This window comes from Abrus precatorius, unplaced genomic scaffold (assembly GCF_003935025.1).
Source record: "Abrus precatorius isolate BTA unplaced genomic scaffold, Abrus_2018 Scaffold8, whole genome shotgun sequence".
Classification (NCBI taxonomy): Eukaryota; Viridiplantae; Streptophyta; class Magnoliopsida; order Fabales; family Fabaceae; genus Abrus; species Abrus precatorius.
Window position 1 is genome coordinate 20,624,331 of NW_020874428.1, and position 15,605 is coordinate 20,639,935.

At 26.2% G+C, this 15,605-nt stretch overlaps 2 protein-coding genes across 2 annotated transcripts; both read right to left on the minus strand.

The window, feature by feature from the left end:
• Window positions 1-598: 598 nt before the first annotated feature.
• LOC113874417 lies at window positions 599-2,510 on the minus strand. The gene is made up of 2 exons (XM_027512638.1): window positions 1,559-2,510; window positions 599-981 (listed from the first exon to the last, which is right to left on the minus strand). The coding sequence occupies exons 1-2, from the start codon at window positions 2,508-2,510 to the stop codon at window positions 599-601; spliced, it is 1,335 nt and encodes a 444-aa protein (XP_027368439.1).
• Window positions 2,511-8,291: 5,781 nt separating this feature from the next.
• LOC113846079 (omega-3 fatty acid desaturase, endoplasmic reticulum) lies at window positions 8,292-10,705 on the minus strand. The gene is made up of 8 exons (XM_027473941.1): window positions 10,419-10,705; window positions 10,215-10,304; window positions 10,065-10,131; window positions 9,833-9,925; window positions 9,555-9,740; window positions 9,133-9,213; window positions 8,731-8,868; window positions 8,292-8,474 (listed from the first exon to the last, which is right to left on the minus strand). The coding sequence occupies exons 1-8, from the start codon at window positions 10,703-10,705 to the stop codon at window positions 8,292-8,294; spliced, it is 1,125 nt and encodes a 374-aa protein (XP_027329742.1).
• Between the last annotated feature and the right edge of the window lie 4,900 nt (window positions 10,706-15,605).

The following is a 15,605-nucleotide window of genomic DNA, read 5'->3' on the forward strand; positions in this document are numbered from 1 at the left end:
GATAGAAAAAGAGTCTCCAAGGTACCTTTAACATTTCAGTGGTAGTGGATACAGCATTTGGCTCCATGTGTAAAGAAAAATTGCACTATATTTGTAGTTGCCTCGCGAAATTGAAATTGACTTGTTAGTGCCGTGTGCAGTGTATATAAGAGGAACTTCGTTATTTCCACATCAGTGTGTTATAATGTTTTTCCCCCTCTGTTTTATTGTAAGATAATGTAAATAAAATAATATGCAACTAAAGTTACTTTATTATGATCCCGAGCCAATGACAACTTGTAGGACAAAAGCCAAAGAAGCCGCAATCCACAAGTGGTTAGTGCCATTCAGTGGAGAATGTTTATTGGGTTTAGTGATGCCATTTTAAACATGCTTTGTGTGGAATTTTCTTTGAATAAAGACATTGCAACAAGGCTAAGACTATGATCTTGTGCCATGTGTCATATTTAGATAAAGCACGATCAAAACACATTGCAACAAAGAAACTAGCAAAATGACAGAATCTTCCTTGATGCCCCATGAGCCAGAGACAATTAGAATTAAACAATAACAAGAGGGAGAATCTATCTTTTTTTTACACTTCATTAACTCGCTTGTTTTACAAATTTTCTAGTTGCAATGCTTTCAAAGGATTCTCAACAAGCTGTTCTATAAGCTCATTTAACAAGTGATCAAAAATTTCTGACTCAAAATCTGCATTTATATTTTCAAAATCACTTTGTTTCCTCACTCCTCCCTCTAATTGACTTGATCTCAATTCATCTTCCACCAACCTACAAATTTCTCCCCAAATATCTATACATTCCCGGCTTTGCTTCTCTTTTTCCTTTGATCCTTCATGTTTGTTGTTCTCAATTGCCTTAACCTTCTTGTCTTCAATGATCAAGTTTTTATCACAATGCAGTATAAAAAGCTGGTCATTTTCAAGCTCTGGTGACAATTTTCTTCTCCAACTCATACCAACACCAAATGAATCCTCCTCTGCAACCAGTTTGTGTACAATAAGTTAGCAAATTTTAAACTCTTAAGACAAACAATTTTATTATTTAAATATCTAAAAATTGACTTAATATACGATAATGTATATGGTTATTTTTGTCTCGCTTACTTTTTATCCTTTTTTTTTTTGCTAATTACTTTTTATCCATTTTAATAAGTAGTTCTCAAAAACATTCCTCAAAATAAAATAAAATAAAATAAACAAAGGGAACAGCTTTTGTTATCCATTTTAGTTGGTCATAAAACATTTTTACAAAAAAAAAAAAAAACAACTCTTGATTAGACATGATATATCTGGAGTGATTTTAGAAATACAACTTAATTAGATATGTATTCATCTATTATTATTATTTGCATAAGGATTTATTGTATCAAGTTGATTATAAAATTTCTTGAATTAAGTTATAAATTTCTTATTCTAATAAATTGAGAAGTTATTAAAATAAAAAGAAAAGAACTTACAAGATGTACAAGTTATTTCATAACTTCTTAACGTGACAATGACAAATTCACAACTACTATAACCATACCAAGAAAAAATGAGCTCTAGGAAACAAACCTGTTCTAGGAGCTTCACGCTCAAAATCGAAGACAGAAACTGGGCTTGAATCTTCTGAACTGCATTCAGTTTCTACCTTCTTTTCTGCATAACAGGTGGTTCCCTTCTTTCTCCTCTTCACTTTCTCACCATTGGTAACTTCCTTCCGCTTCATGGGGTGTGAGAATTTTGCAGCTTCTGATTCAATGTACTCCTTTTCAGAAGAAACCTTGAACAGAGACGAATTGTTGGCAATTTGAAGTTTATGTTTACCATCATTTCCGACATTGAGATATGACATATCAGACAACTTCATTTTCTCATCATGACGTACCTTTTCTCTCTTGTTTTTGAGTTCACCTCTCTCTTCTCGTTTCTGCTTCAACTCTGAAGAACCCTTTTCTTTTCTTCTTCCTTTGGACTTGAATTCTTTACTCTCACCAGCTCCATTTTCGAAGCTGAGTACCAAGAAGTTCTCATTTTCAAGCAAGTGGAAAGTTGAAACCTCACGAAATGATGAAGATTTAACATGCTTGTGTTGACCATCCATTTGCTTGCATTCCCCCAAGTAGTCCACGAAGTTCATGGATTTGCTACGTGAGAGTGAAGAACTTGAGTTTGCTTCAAAGGGCGTGTGTCTCTCTCCCATTGAGTTCAAACCCATTAACCTTGCTACCAACCCAGGAGTAACAGTAGTAGTAGCGGTGGTGGTGGTAGCTTCAGTGTTTTGCTTAGCCTTAAATTCTTGAACTTTGCCATTCATCTTTGACATTGAATCAAGTTCTCTTATTTGGTCTGATGGGTGTGTTGGAAGGCCACCGGAGCAGAGAATCCTTCGCAAAATGGCTGTGAGATACCCTGCAGAAGCACTTTTGGAGTTGCACAAAGGCGGGTCAAAACTGAGGGTAGATGAAGAAGAAGAAGAAGATGGCGATGTTGAATAAGATGATGATGATGATGTTAAGAGCTTCATGTTGAATGATTTAGTAGTAAATAGTAAACAAGGGAAACTGCAAAAGAGAAGAGAATGATGAAAAAGTGAAGTCGGTTTTCTTTTTGGATTCTCTTAACTCTCCAAAGAGAAAAGGCAAATGGGATGGATGGGATGAGCAATCAAAAGTGGGATTTGAATTTTGCTATATCAGAGAGAAGGGTGGCGGGCTTTGCATTTGAAAGTGTGAGAAGGAGCAAGTTAGGATGAGGTACTTTTGTTTTTGCCCATTGACAAGTCATTTTTTGGCCAAATTTGTCCTTTTATTTCCTTGCATGGAGCAAACACAAGCCCTCCCTTGGGGCTCGTTATGGTGGCACTTTTACTACCTTATTTGAAGTTCAAACACTAGGAAAGGAAAAGAATGACTCAATAAGCAATGAGTGTGGCCTTTAGATATGGTTTCAGCATATTGATTTTGATGATAGAAGCTAAGTGTCAGATTGTTGTTGTTTGGTCTAAGCTTGGCAGTGATTGTATAGTTTGTAGTTTTGTGTGGAGGGAGAGACATTGACAGAATGTGTTTGTTTTTTCAGGTCAGAGTAACTGGTAATGCCAGTGACCTGACCAAATTCTTTTGGGTTCTGTAGCATAAGATACTGACTTTTGGTTGTGGTTGTTCCAACATAGTCACTATTATTTGGCCTTTGGGGTTAAGTAAGGTTGAATGTTAAATAGTAGTACAATGATGTGCTTAGAGTTACCAGTCCCCACTAACCAACTCAAGGAGTAGTACATAAGGAGAGTGGTAGAATCCTCCTTCTGAGACCACTTTGAAGTTTTCAAAACGCTTCCCACGTCACAAAAGGTCAAAAGATAAAAACCATAACTGAAGTTTCTAATTTGGCCTAACTTTTAAAGCTTTAGTACCTGAGAATGTAAATTATGAATTTGGATTTCAAACTGAATCAAAGCTAAGTCACTGGTTGACTAGGTGTGACTTTAATTAGACTTCATGATTTATAGTTGTAAACATCCTTAGTCTAACTAACTGAGGTTTGACATTTTCTTTTCAATGCTTGTCATTTACAAGTTACTCTAAAAATACAGCAAACTATTATTTATTAACATTCTGCTTTGGAGATTATGTCAACGTGTTTATGGGTAAACAAATATAAACAGAAAATTCAACATGTATTGTTTAGGTGAACTTATTTAATGCATAGACGAGGCTTTAAAATTTCATTTGCTATTAAATTCGAATTTCATATTCAATATTCTGAATTGAAACCTCAGTTATTTTGAGTTGCATATGTTCTTTTATGATTTGCTATTTTACCTCCAAGAGATTGAGCATTAAGTTCTTTGGAGGTACAGTTGGGTTTCTAGAAAGAAAATATTCATTGAAAATGGATGTCTTAATACATACTACTCTCTTAAAAATAGTAATATCTATTTCTTTTCTGATTTAAAATTGTGTTGAATTAAAAATCAAATTAATTTTCATATGAACAAAATTAATTACAAGGAACTAATTATTATACAAGTATTAAAAATTTATAGAACTTATTCAGTAGCGTTTGTTGATAACTTCTGAAAATAGTTTATGACACTTGGTAAGTTCTTTTTAACTTTTTAATATAATTTATCGAAATAATTTATAGTCAACTTATTATAATAATTTTAATCATTAAATTAATTTACAGTATAAATCATCATTTAAAAATAACTTATTGAATAAATTGTGTATCTAATACACTTTTATTCAATTTATAAAACCTTTTGTTTAATTTTAAATCCATCAAAATCAATGTTAACTAGTGCCCCTTAAAATACTGTTTAATAAATTGAAAATGTTTTTTATTTAAAATATAATAAATTCACATTTGTATAATTTTTAATATGATTTAATACAATTTTCAATAAAAATTTTCTACTTCTAATTTCTTATTGAGCGCCCAAGACCCTAACTTTAATTCATCTAAGTTTCTTAAGTAAATGTAGTGAGCACAAAAATACCAAAAGAAATTAGCATTTATTCCAGGTAGAAAACAACAAACAGCCCATATATACAAGGATTGAGTTATATTGAGGATCTAACTAATGGATTAATAAAGTGATCAAAAGTCTTGGGCTAGTGATGATGGGTTTAAGTTAATGAATTCGGGCCATGAATTGGGTCAATAGGTTAAGGGTATGTATGTATGTTTAGTTTAACTAGTCTTGGGTCAAAAGGAAATGGTATTCAAAATTTAAAAAGTGACAGAATAGGGAAAAAAAAAAGGGTGACTAAAATAAAACTAATAAAATAAGAATAAGTTAATAGAGTCAAATCCTCGCCATGTATTAATAGAGTCTCTGGTTACCCATTGCAAACATGACATGCACGTTGTATTTAAACTATATATAAAAAAATCCCATATATAAAAAAAATACATAAACTTGTAAATTAATTTTGTATTTAAACTATCAACACGTTGGTGCAGTAGCACTAGCCCAACTTCAATATTAGTTATTGTTAAACTTTTTATACTATATCTAAATTTGTACTAATTTATTTAATAATTATGATGGTAAATATTATAGTTTAATTTTCATGCATTGTTAATGTAAAATTATTTACATTTTCAATTAATTAAAATATAATATTTATATTAATTATTACAAAAATTAATTATTATTGTTGATATGATAATTTATTAGTGAAAATGGAATTTTTTTTAGTATTCAAATTAAATTTTAAATAGTACATGTTAAATTAATTGATATATGTATGATGTGCACCTAAATTGTCAAGTATTCACCTAAATATACATGCCTTTAATTTTTTATTTTTTTTTAAAAGATTATTATGAAAATTTTTGGTTTTTAAAAATTTTATTGTTAGCAATTTTTGTAAAATTGTTATTGACAATTTTGATAGTTTATAATTGTTTTATTTTTGAATATTTATATCTGTATCAAAGATTTTCATTTACAATTTTTGAATTCTATATTTTTGTTATAAATATGTCAAAAACAGTTAACTTAATGATTTCACTTGCTTTACTCTCATTTTAAATACACACTGAGTTGGTTGATGGGATCTAAAATCTCAATCCATCCCACTAAATGAATTATTTTGAAACAAAACCGATTTTACAATTCCTAGTTGGCCTTTTGATATTTTATGATAGATTATGATCATTTTCAAACATATATGAGACATTAAAATAGTTTCAAAGATTAAAGTTAACTTTTTTGGTCCTATTTAAATATATTCATTTAGCCTTTAAAAAATATTGATTTATGATTTAAATTCACATAAAATAGTTTCAAAGATTTAAGTTATATTTATTTAAAATTTTTTATATAACTAAAAAATGACATATTATTTAACCATTAATTTCTAATTTTTTCTTTGTTTATACTTCTATTTTTCTGTCTATTTTAAAAACAACTACGAATTAAAAAATAAATTATTCTATAAGTTAAAAAATGACACATCTTTATTTATATTATTTTCACCATTTTTACATTTTTATACTATAAAAATATCAATAATGTGGTATTTTAATATTAACTCTCCCTCCCCTTTTTCTACACTACACACTTTCCTTATAAAATGAGGCTACGCTTGATTTGCTCATTTTTTATTTTCATTTTTAATAAAAGTAAAAAATAGAAAGAAAATATGTTTATTGAGTTTTAGAAAATATTTTTCTCAAAAATGTTTTCAAAATTTAACTCATTTATAATTTTTTTAAACTTTTCTTTTACAAATGAGAATACTTAAAAACAAAAATAATAAAAATATAGTTGCATTGTTGTAAATATTATTTAATTTTAATTAAATCATGCTATATTTACTGATCAATGTTTCGCTTTACAATTTGTTTTTCTCTTTTAATTGTGTGTTTTTTTAATTTATTTTTCATAAATAATTCTTTCCTTTTTTTATCTTATTTCTTTTTTATATTTTTGTCTTTCTCTTTTTCTTCTTTCTTCATTTTCTTCCATAATTTTTTTATGTTTTGTTGGAACATAATAACAAAGTTTCTAACTTTTACTGAAAATCTGAAAATGTGTATTTTTGTCTCTATTCTTCATTCAATTGTTGTATAATTTCTATCATTAAAATTTTGATGAACATTATTATTTTTAATATCTTTAGTTATGATTTTTTCAATTTTTATATAGTTTTGATGTTATTTTTTTTCCATTAAACCAAGGATTATAATATATCTTATACGTTAAAATAAAAACCTAAAAAATTGACTTTTATTATTTTCTTAATATTTTTTTTTATTGTGTTACGTTAATATGTATAAGATATAAAATGTTATGTACTACATCATTCATTTTTTACTTCTCATATGTAATTAATATGTAATTTTTTTATTTTTAAAATATTAAAAAAATATTTTATTTATATATTATACTATTTTTTTAATTTTTATATATTTTTTATAAATTAATAAATAATTTTTAAAAAATTCATATATACTATTTTTATTTTTTTATTACACTTATAGTTTTTATTTAATTTTTTTTATATATTTATATTTGAAACATAAGAGTACATATACATATTAATAGAATATTTATAATTAAATAAGATAAAATTGAAAAAAGTATATACTTTTTAATTTTTTAAAATTTATTTTATTACAATTAATAAATATATATAAGATTAATAAATTTATATTAAAAAAAGCTTATATAGCACACAAATTATAAATTATAGTTATATTTATATTATTTTTAAGTCTTAGAATGATATAATAATATATTTATAATTATTAAATGAATAATAAAATAAAATTAACATCAGTAAGAATATATATATTGTAAAATTTTTATCATGAAAATTATTTATTAATAAAATATTAATGATTAATTTTAAAATTTATACAAAAATAAATAAATTTATTATAAAAATAGTTAAACCAAACATATTTTTAATACTTCATGTTTTTGAAAATAGAAAATAAAAGTAAAAGCAAATAGATTTTCTAAATCTTAAATATTTAAAAATAAAAACTATTTCTAAAAAATAAAAATAGGAAAACTACCTTTAGGTTTTTGTTTTGTGGATACCTAATTGTAGGCCCACCCAAACGAGTTGTCCTTTTGGTAAACTTTAGGAGGGCCACGCGAAATTGCAGTCTTGCAGATGACTCACTTAACCCTAAACAGCGTCAATTTTGGTTTCTGTTTAACATAGTTTTACAAATCCAGTTAGATGGAAGCGATGTTTTTATTTTTCACGTCATAAAAACTCTGTTTCAACACTGGAGATGCTAATCCAATCAGGCCCTTAATGCATTTTTAACCACCAAATTCATCAATGTTGCTTCTCTCATTGTTTAATAATTATCCAGAGTTTGCTTTTTTAAAAATATATAACAGACTAATCTCTTCAAAATTTTAAGAAAAATATAAGTTGAACTCTTGTCACATGATAAAATATTATTTTGTTATTAAATATGTAATAAAATAAATTAATATAATTAAAAATATTGTTTTAACCATGGTTAAGATGCCCAACCTCAATGAAAATGCGATCTATGGCAATGGTTGATGCAAAGAGGGAAGGAAATTCGTTAATGCCATTTTTTAATGAACTGGGCATGTGAATGCTCTGTGGAAGTGGTAGAAAACGTCACAAATGAAGCTGGCAATTCAATTTCTATTATCTTATTAATTTCAAATGTTATTCTATCGAGGCCAACAATATATCCTATTCAGAGAGCATCTGAGAAAAGGTTAAAACCACAAAACGCGACATAAAAAAAATAGTAATTTGAGTAGCTAGCATCCAATAAATCACCGAAATATCACTCATTCTGTGTGCAACTGGTGGATCCTAGTATCAGTCTGATAGTACACAATGTCTCCAGTGTCACTTACGAAGTGGTCTTGTCTCATACTTTGTACTAAGTGCTTTATTAGATGAAATGGAATTCCCGCTGCTTTTTCTGGCTCACGGTAATACTCTCCAAGAACTGGTTTTGCTGCTCGTGTCTGCAGTGAGTTCAAAAGAGGGTTAATTTATTGTTTATCTCAATCCCTTTTTAATGCTATTTTTATTCTGCATTTTTTAATAATAATCAAATAATACCCATTTTGTTTAAGTTATTTTTTGATGAAATAATTGTATCAAAATTTCTTACAAATAAACTCTTTCTAATCTGCTTAAAATAGAGTTATTTAGTCCACAGAATAACTTGAACAAATCCATGTATATTTATTGTATTTTGAGGAGAAAAATAAGAAGTACCGCTTCAACTAGGTGGTAATGAGGAATTTGAGGGAAGAGATGATGGATAACATGGGTGCCAATATCATGGTGAATGTTATTAATCCATCCATAATCACGATCAACAGTGGTGAGGCCACCTCGTAAATAACTCCATTCCTGTCCAGTGCAGTGCATCAGAAACAATGGTCATAGGTGGTGGACCAAGAAAAACAACACGTGTGTTACAACACACAAGGCAAAGACACATATTTTGTTGCATATAACATTATAGAACCTTGACCCACAAAATTTAATTCCATTTACTAAAACAAAAATATTTAAGCTCCAGTAGCTTTTCTATTCCAGTTACTGCCTGTAATAATAAGAGTATAAGACACTCTAGAATTGAAATGACAGAACAGAACCAACTTGTTTTGTTACCTTCCCGCGGTACCAAGGCAGTTTCTGGTGGTAACCATGGTGATGCAAATATGTGACAAAGTCCAACCACATGACAAAAATCTGCACATGTTCAAACAAGTATATAAATAATGGACATGTATTAACTATTTCAACTGTACAAAATTAAAATAAGCAAATGCTACTACTGCCTTAACATGTATCTTAACATAATTTTTAATATAAATAAATTATTCTTTTAAAACAAATATTTTAAAAATATTGATCTGTACGATTCTTTAAAATTAAAGGGTCTTGATGAAGAAATCAAAGGCAAGACTTTTTTTTTTGTGGCCAAAATACTAATTTTTTTTAAAAAAATTAACCGGTACCTTTTAAGCACTTGTTAGCATTCATCAGAAAAAAAAGAAAAAAAAGAAGTGTCAATGTAAAAGTGATTTTACCCAGTATGGAATTCCATATAGTTTGAGAATTAGAAATGGACTTGTTATGAAGGAGAGATAGAGAAGCACAGAAAACATGATAACCCAACAGAGTGTTGATATTGCGACATCTTTTCTCTCACAGGGTGAGAACAGGTTGCTGAAGGGATTGAAGTGAGAGCCATCCTTTCCGGGGCTTCTTTCCCACTGAAATAGAGCTCAAATCAGAAAGAAAACTCATAATTTTTAACTATACTATAATAATAATAATGTTGTCTCATCAGTAAAAAATTGCTCACCAAATAAAATGGATACGCAAACAATGGAAAAGGCACAGTGAATCTCGCGAATCTTGTCATGCTGTCTATATTCTTGTAAATCTTCTCTGTCAACTAAGATAAATGACACACAAAAGAAAAGGACCCCAAATCAAGAACTACTTCATGAAGCACACATTTTTATTCCCCTTTTTGGGCCTACCAAATATATCTAACAATTGAATAAAAAACAATGATAGAAGCAATCACATACTGGAACCCATGACTCATCCTTCTCAACATGTCCATGATTTTGATGGTGAGTTTTGTGGCTGATTCTCCTGCATAAAACACATTAAAGATTTGATCAAGAAAAGAACTTGGACTGAAAAATAAACAAGAAAAAGAGAAGCTAAGAACCAACCATCCATGGTATGGCACAAGAATTGAGGAATGCAAGACATGTCCCACCAAGCTATTCAGCAAAGGACTGTTTGAAAAGCTTCCATGTCCACTGTTCAATGCAGAATGTACAATACAAGTTTACCATGTAACATAAATATAGAAAAACTAAGTGATTTGTCTAAAGCCAATGAGTGAGACACATAACAAAATTAAGTACCATTACCAATCATGTCCAAGAACAAAGAGAGCCCAGAACATTGTGCCTTGAATAGGCCAATAGAGGAGCCAGAAAAACCAGTTATTGAATTGAATTGCTGCTGCCATCAATGCAGTAATTACCAAGACATCCCTAAGAACATAACTGAGGGATCTCCATGGGTCCTTGACCCAGCAATGTTTTGGTATGGAAGCTCTTATTTCTGCAATCTTGAATGGTGGAGGAGCACTTGGATCAAAATCTTTTTGGTGTCCATTAGCAGCATATGATAAAGGCTTTGTGTCATTAGCCATTGTTGCTTGTGGTAGAGAAGCGTAATTGCTATGTAGAAAGGCTAGAAGAAGAAATCTTTGAAATTTCTCGCACTGGGTCATGTATATACATAACAGCAGAACGCAACAGTATAATAATAACTGCACAACATTCTAGTTTTACCTCTATTGAGTTTTTTCCTCTTACGTTGGAAAATTTTATTTTTTATTGTTTCTTAAAAATTATTAATTAAATGGTATCTTGATGTATGTTAGAGTATTCTTCTTGTGATAGGTGGATTGTAAATATTACGTGTAAAATATACTTAAATAGGGTGGTTTAAAGTTATATTATGAAGATTTTTAACCTTTCGTGGAATTGTAAGTCTCTTTCTCTATAAGTGTGTGTCATGAAATTACATAACTTTTAGTTAATTACACAATTTCTATCAAATGTGAGAATGAAGGAGAGAAAAATTCTATTTCTATTATGTATGTGTATATTTATCAAAGATTATGAAGAGATGTGCACTATACTCCTTTAGAGTTAATAATAACAATAAATTTATTATACTTTTATATTTTTATTATAATAATTTTTTATTTTAATTAAATTTTAATTTTTTTAAATATTTAAACTCAATTTTAAAAATTTTAATTAACCAAACATTTTTAAGAGTCTCTCTAGCCTATGTCCTAATTAGTTAAGAAATCAATAAATAATAATTTTTAATAAAAAATTATAAAATGAATTAAAAATAAAAATTACATTTTTATATATTTCAACAAAATATTTTTTTAATCTTTTAATTAGAATTTAAATTCTTTTAATATAATAATATTCTAATTAATGCAACTACAATTCTTCTTATATTATTTATGATTTCTAAATATGAAACATCATGATGTCTACATTTTTAACCCCTTATTTATGATGGTTTCCTAACATTAAAAACTACATGTTGTAGGGCAAACAAAGAAGGATAATTGTGGAAACTGAAGAAACATGCCAGCAATTGTTTCATTGGTTGTGAATTGCAACAGTGAGTTTAAAATCGAAATCTCCAATTTAATTACTCAATTTTGATTGTAGGTGTAAGTGAAATAGAAGCCTTTACTTGTTTTAACTTTATACACTGTCAAATGTTTTATTAAGTTCAATCTGAATTATTCCTTCCGTACTTTAGGAGACATTGAATTGTGTCGAGAAGCTTTATTTTTACGTAAAATGTCAAAACATATTCCGTTGTTAAGAAAAGCATGTAACCAAATTTCTAATATTAAAACAAAATTATGTGAGACAAATTGTAACTCCTGAATCCTGATACTACCCTTCGAAGTTGTTTCTCCTCATAAATATTTGTTGTAAACTTTGTATACTCACCACTTGTTTGATACAATTTTTCCATTTTTCATACAATATTTTTAATCAAGGGTTAAGTAGATTCCCCTGCTAACACTGAATTTAAATAATACCCACTTGAAAGTGTTATTGCAGCTATTCCTCTTGCGCCGCAATTTCAACCATTAATTAGGGTTACTTCCGATGACAATTAGACAATAGCCTATACTCTTTACTCTTTCTTCTTGAATGATTATAAAATATCGAAATTTATTTTATCTTCTTATCAATTTTTAATTACTTTTCTATTATTATATAAAATATATATTTATTATCTTAAAAATATAAAAATCATTTCATATTTTCTTTATTCAATAAATAAAATTTAGTGAACATAAAAGATAGAAAATTTAGAATTACTTTAAATCAACGGAGAAGCATAAAAAAGAAAAATAAAGTAAAAACCGAAACCACGCAAAGAGATGAGAGCTGACTGGATGGGAGGGACGAGGGGTAAAAGTGATTAGTGAATATTTTTAGATTGTGATTGTGTAAAATCAATATTAACTTATTTTCACATTCCACCCTTTTATTTAATGTTATTTATAAATTATATATGGTAGCTTAGGATGAATTAATCTTATTCATAATTTTTATTTTTTATAATTTTTAAATATATCAAAGTAATTTAAATTTTTAAATAAATTTTGTAATTAACTTCATACTATGATTTTTATGCAATAATATAGTTTTATTAAATAAATACTTAATTAAATTATTTACATAAATTACTTAGGAGTTTTCTCATTCTCCTTCGAAGAATCCATATTTGATGTCTGCAAATAGGGGTTATTTATGAATTTCTTTTTCTTTGTGATTTTAAATTGTCGTACAAGAATTAAGAAACCTAAGCATGATTTTAATTTTATATAGATTATTAACTAATTTTCATCAGGTCACGTTAATTAATGCTCTTGATTTTAATTAAAAAATAAAATAATAATTGATTATTACAAATCATTTTTAAATTGTACTGCAAATAGTGGAAGAGTGTACTATAACTTTTTTTAATAATTTTTTCATTTTTAATTCCTTTTCATTTGAATTTATATTTTATTTATTATCTCTTATATTAATTTTTCCAAAATACAGATTAATCAATTATTAGAACTGAAATTAAAATTTTTATTATTTATAGGTATTATAAAATGACAATTAAAATAAAATAAAATAAATCGCTAATACATCAAGCAAAAATGAATGAAATGTTTAAATTTCATTAAACTAAGTTTATTTGTTTAGATAAACATGTTTATTCTAAATTATTATATAAATTATTCATATTCAGGTTTTATAAAATTAATATCTTATGCTTGACAAAAATAATTTAAATTTAAAAGCTGATAATGAATTAAAAATAAAACAACTATCTCCGCGTGGGTTAACGGAATTCACGTTAAACCACAATTATTTTCAACTGGGTTGACAAAGCTTACTTAATTCACGTGTTTGGGGATAATATAATACATTATTAAAATAGTTATTTTAAAAAAAAAGTAGAGATATAAATTTTAAAATATCAAACGTAATAACCAATATATAATCTAATTATAATAATCTTATATTACTTTGACTAATAATCAAAATTAAATTCTAAGTTATTACTGAATACGTGTATAACTAATAAAAAGTTATTTTAATTTAATTATCTTAAACTCACTTTATTATTTATCGCCTGTTCGTATAAAAGAAATCAAATCGCAAGTTTGAAACGTCATTTGATGAGATGAATTTCCGCATGTTGCACGTTGTTCTGTCAAAGAGTTGTACCCTCCTTTGTCACATCACTTGTTTTGTCACTTTTTAATTCTAAGGTAATTCTATTAAGAAAAGTTAATTTTAAGATAAATGTTAACTAAGCAACTTGTCAGGAAAATAAAATATTTAGGATATTTGTTGTCTATAATAAGAAAATAAAAAATTAATTAATATTTTAAATTATTTATATTTAAAACTTTAATTTAAATTAATAATCATTAGTGTCTCATTTTTTATTTTACACGTTTTATCACTTCACAGAAATTAAATTTAAATATTTATTTAAAAATAAAATATTTATCATTTTAAAATTTAAAAGTTATTAAATAATTTTTAAATTATTATAAATATTTAATATGATGTATTAAATACTTCTTATGTAATATATCTTTAAGAAACCAATGAAGGTTTAACTTTTCTTATTTAATGGTAAAATAATAATAGTAATAGCGTGAACTGTTAAAGAAATTTTTTTGAATTTCAATGACTTATTTTTCTAAAATAATTTAAATAATGCATTTGATTTAAGTTATTTTCGTGTCTCATTTTCAATTTTAATTAAAATTAATTTAGAAAAATAGAATGATTTATTATAACTTCTAACTAAATTAAAAATAAAAACAAGAAAATTAAAATTTAGAAAAATTTATTCATTCAAATGTTTGTTTTGACATTTATTTAATCTACAAGAGTTAACTTATCCAATTTAAATTAAATAAAAAATATAAAATATAATGTTACTTTTCAAACCAAACCAGAACTTTTTCTTTTTATTGAACTAAATGACTTTTTCCTATTCAATCTATGAATATTGTAGAAAAGGATCAACACAGTTTTTTTTTTTTTTTTACCAATTTTTGTAAAATTATTTATCATAAAATATATATAAAATATTTATTTATCTAAAATAATTTTTCTCACGTAATCATTAAATATAGCTCATGTTAAAAGTATCTTATTTAAAAAATTATAAAATACAAGTATCATAAGTCTAATTTAAACAAATTTTTAAAATATTTTTATAAAAAAATATTATAAAATATAAATAATTTTTTTTAAATTTAAAATAATTTTTTATTAAACATCAATATTTTATTTAGAATAAATTTAAGGTTAAAAGATTTTCATTCTCAAAAAAAATAAAAAAAATAATTACAAATATTTAATTAATTTTCTTCAACTCTTCTCGTTGTGGCAATAACTATAATGAAAAAAAATAAAATATTAATGTATATGAAAAAAATGATTATCTCTAACCTACTAAAACTCTAAATCAAAAAATACTTATTATTAGTGCTACAAAAGATATATTTTTAAATCTCACATTTCAAATCTTTTTTTTAAATATATTGTTAAGATATTATTAATTTAATTCATATATAATTAATATTTACATAGATTAAACTACTTTGAAGAACGATATTTAATAAATTTAAAATAATTTTTTTTAAATTTAAAAAAATTTAAAAGTACAAACATAAATTATTTCTAACTCATAATTTATAAAAAATTATCTAAAAATATACAATATCAACCATTATTTCTAATATTGCTCATATCAAATTTTACTTTTGAAAAATCAAAATTCTAATTTCCTACATTTGAGTAGCGACTTTTACTTAAGTTTTCAACTTAACATATAATATGATATTTTTTTTATTCTTTTATAAAAAATAAAATAGAATATTTTTTTAGTTTTTATTATTAAAAAAATGATAAATTTAAGATACATTAATTATTAATTTTTTTATTAGTATCATTAAATATATAAATTACTAATTA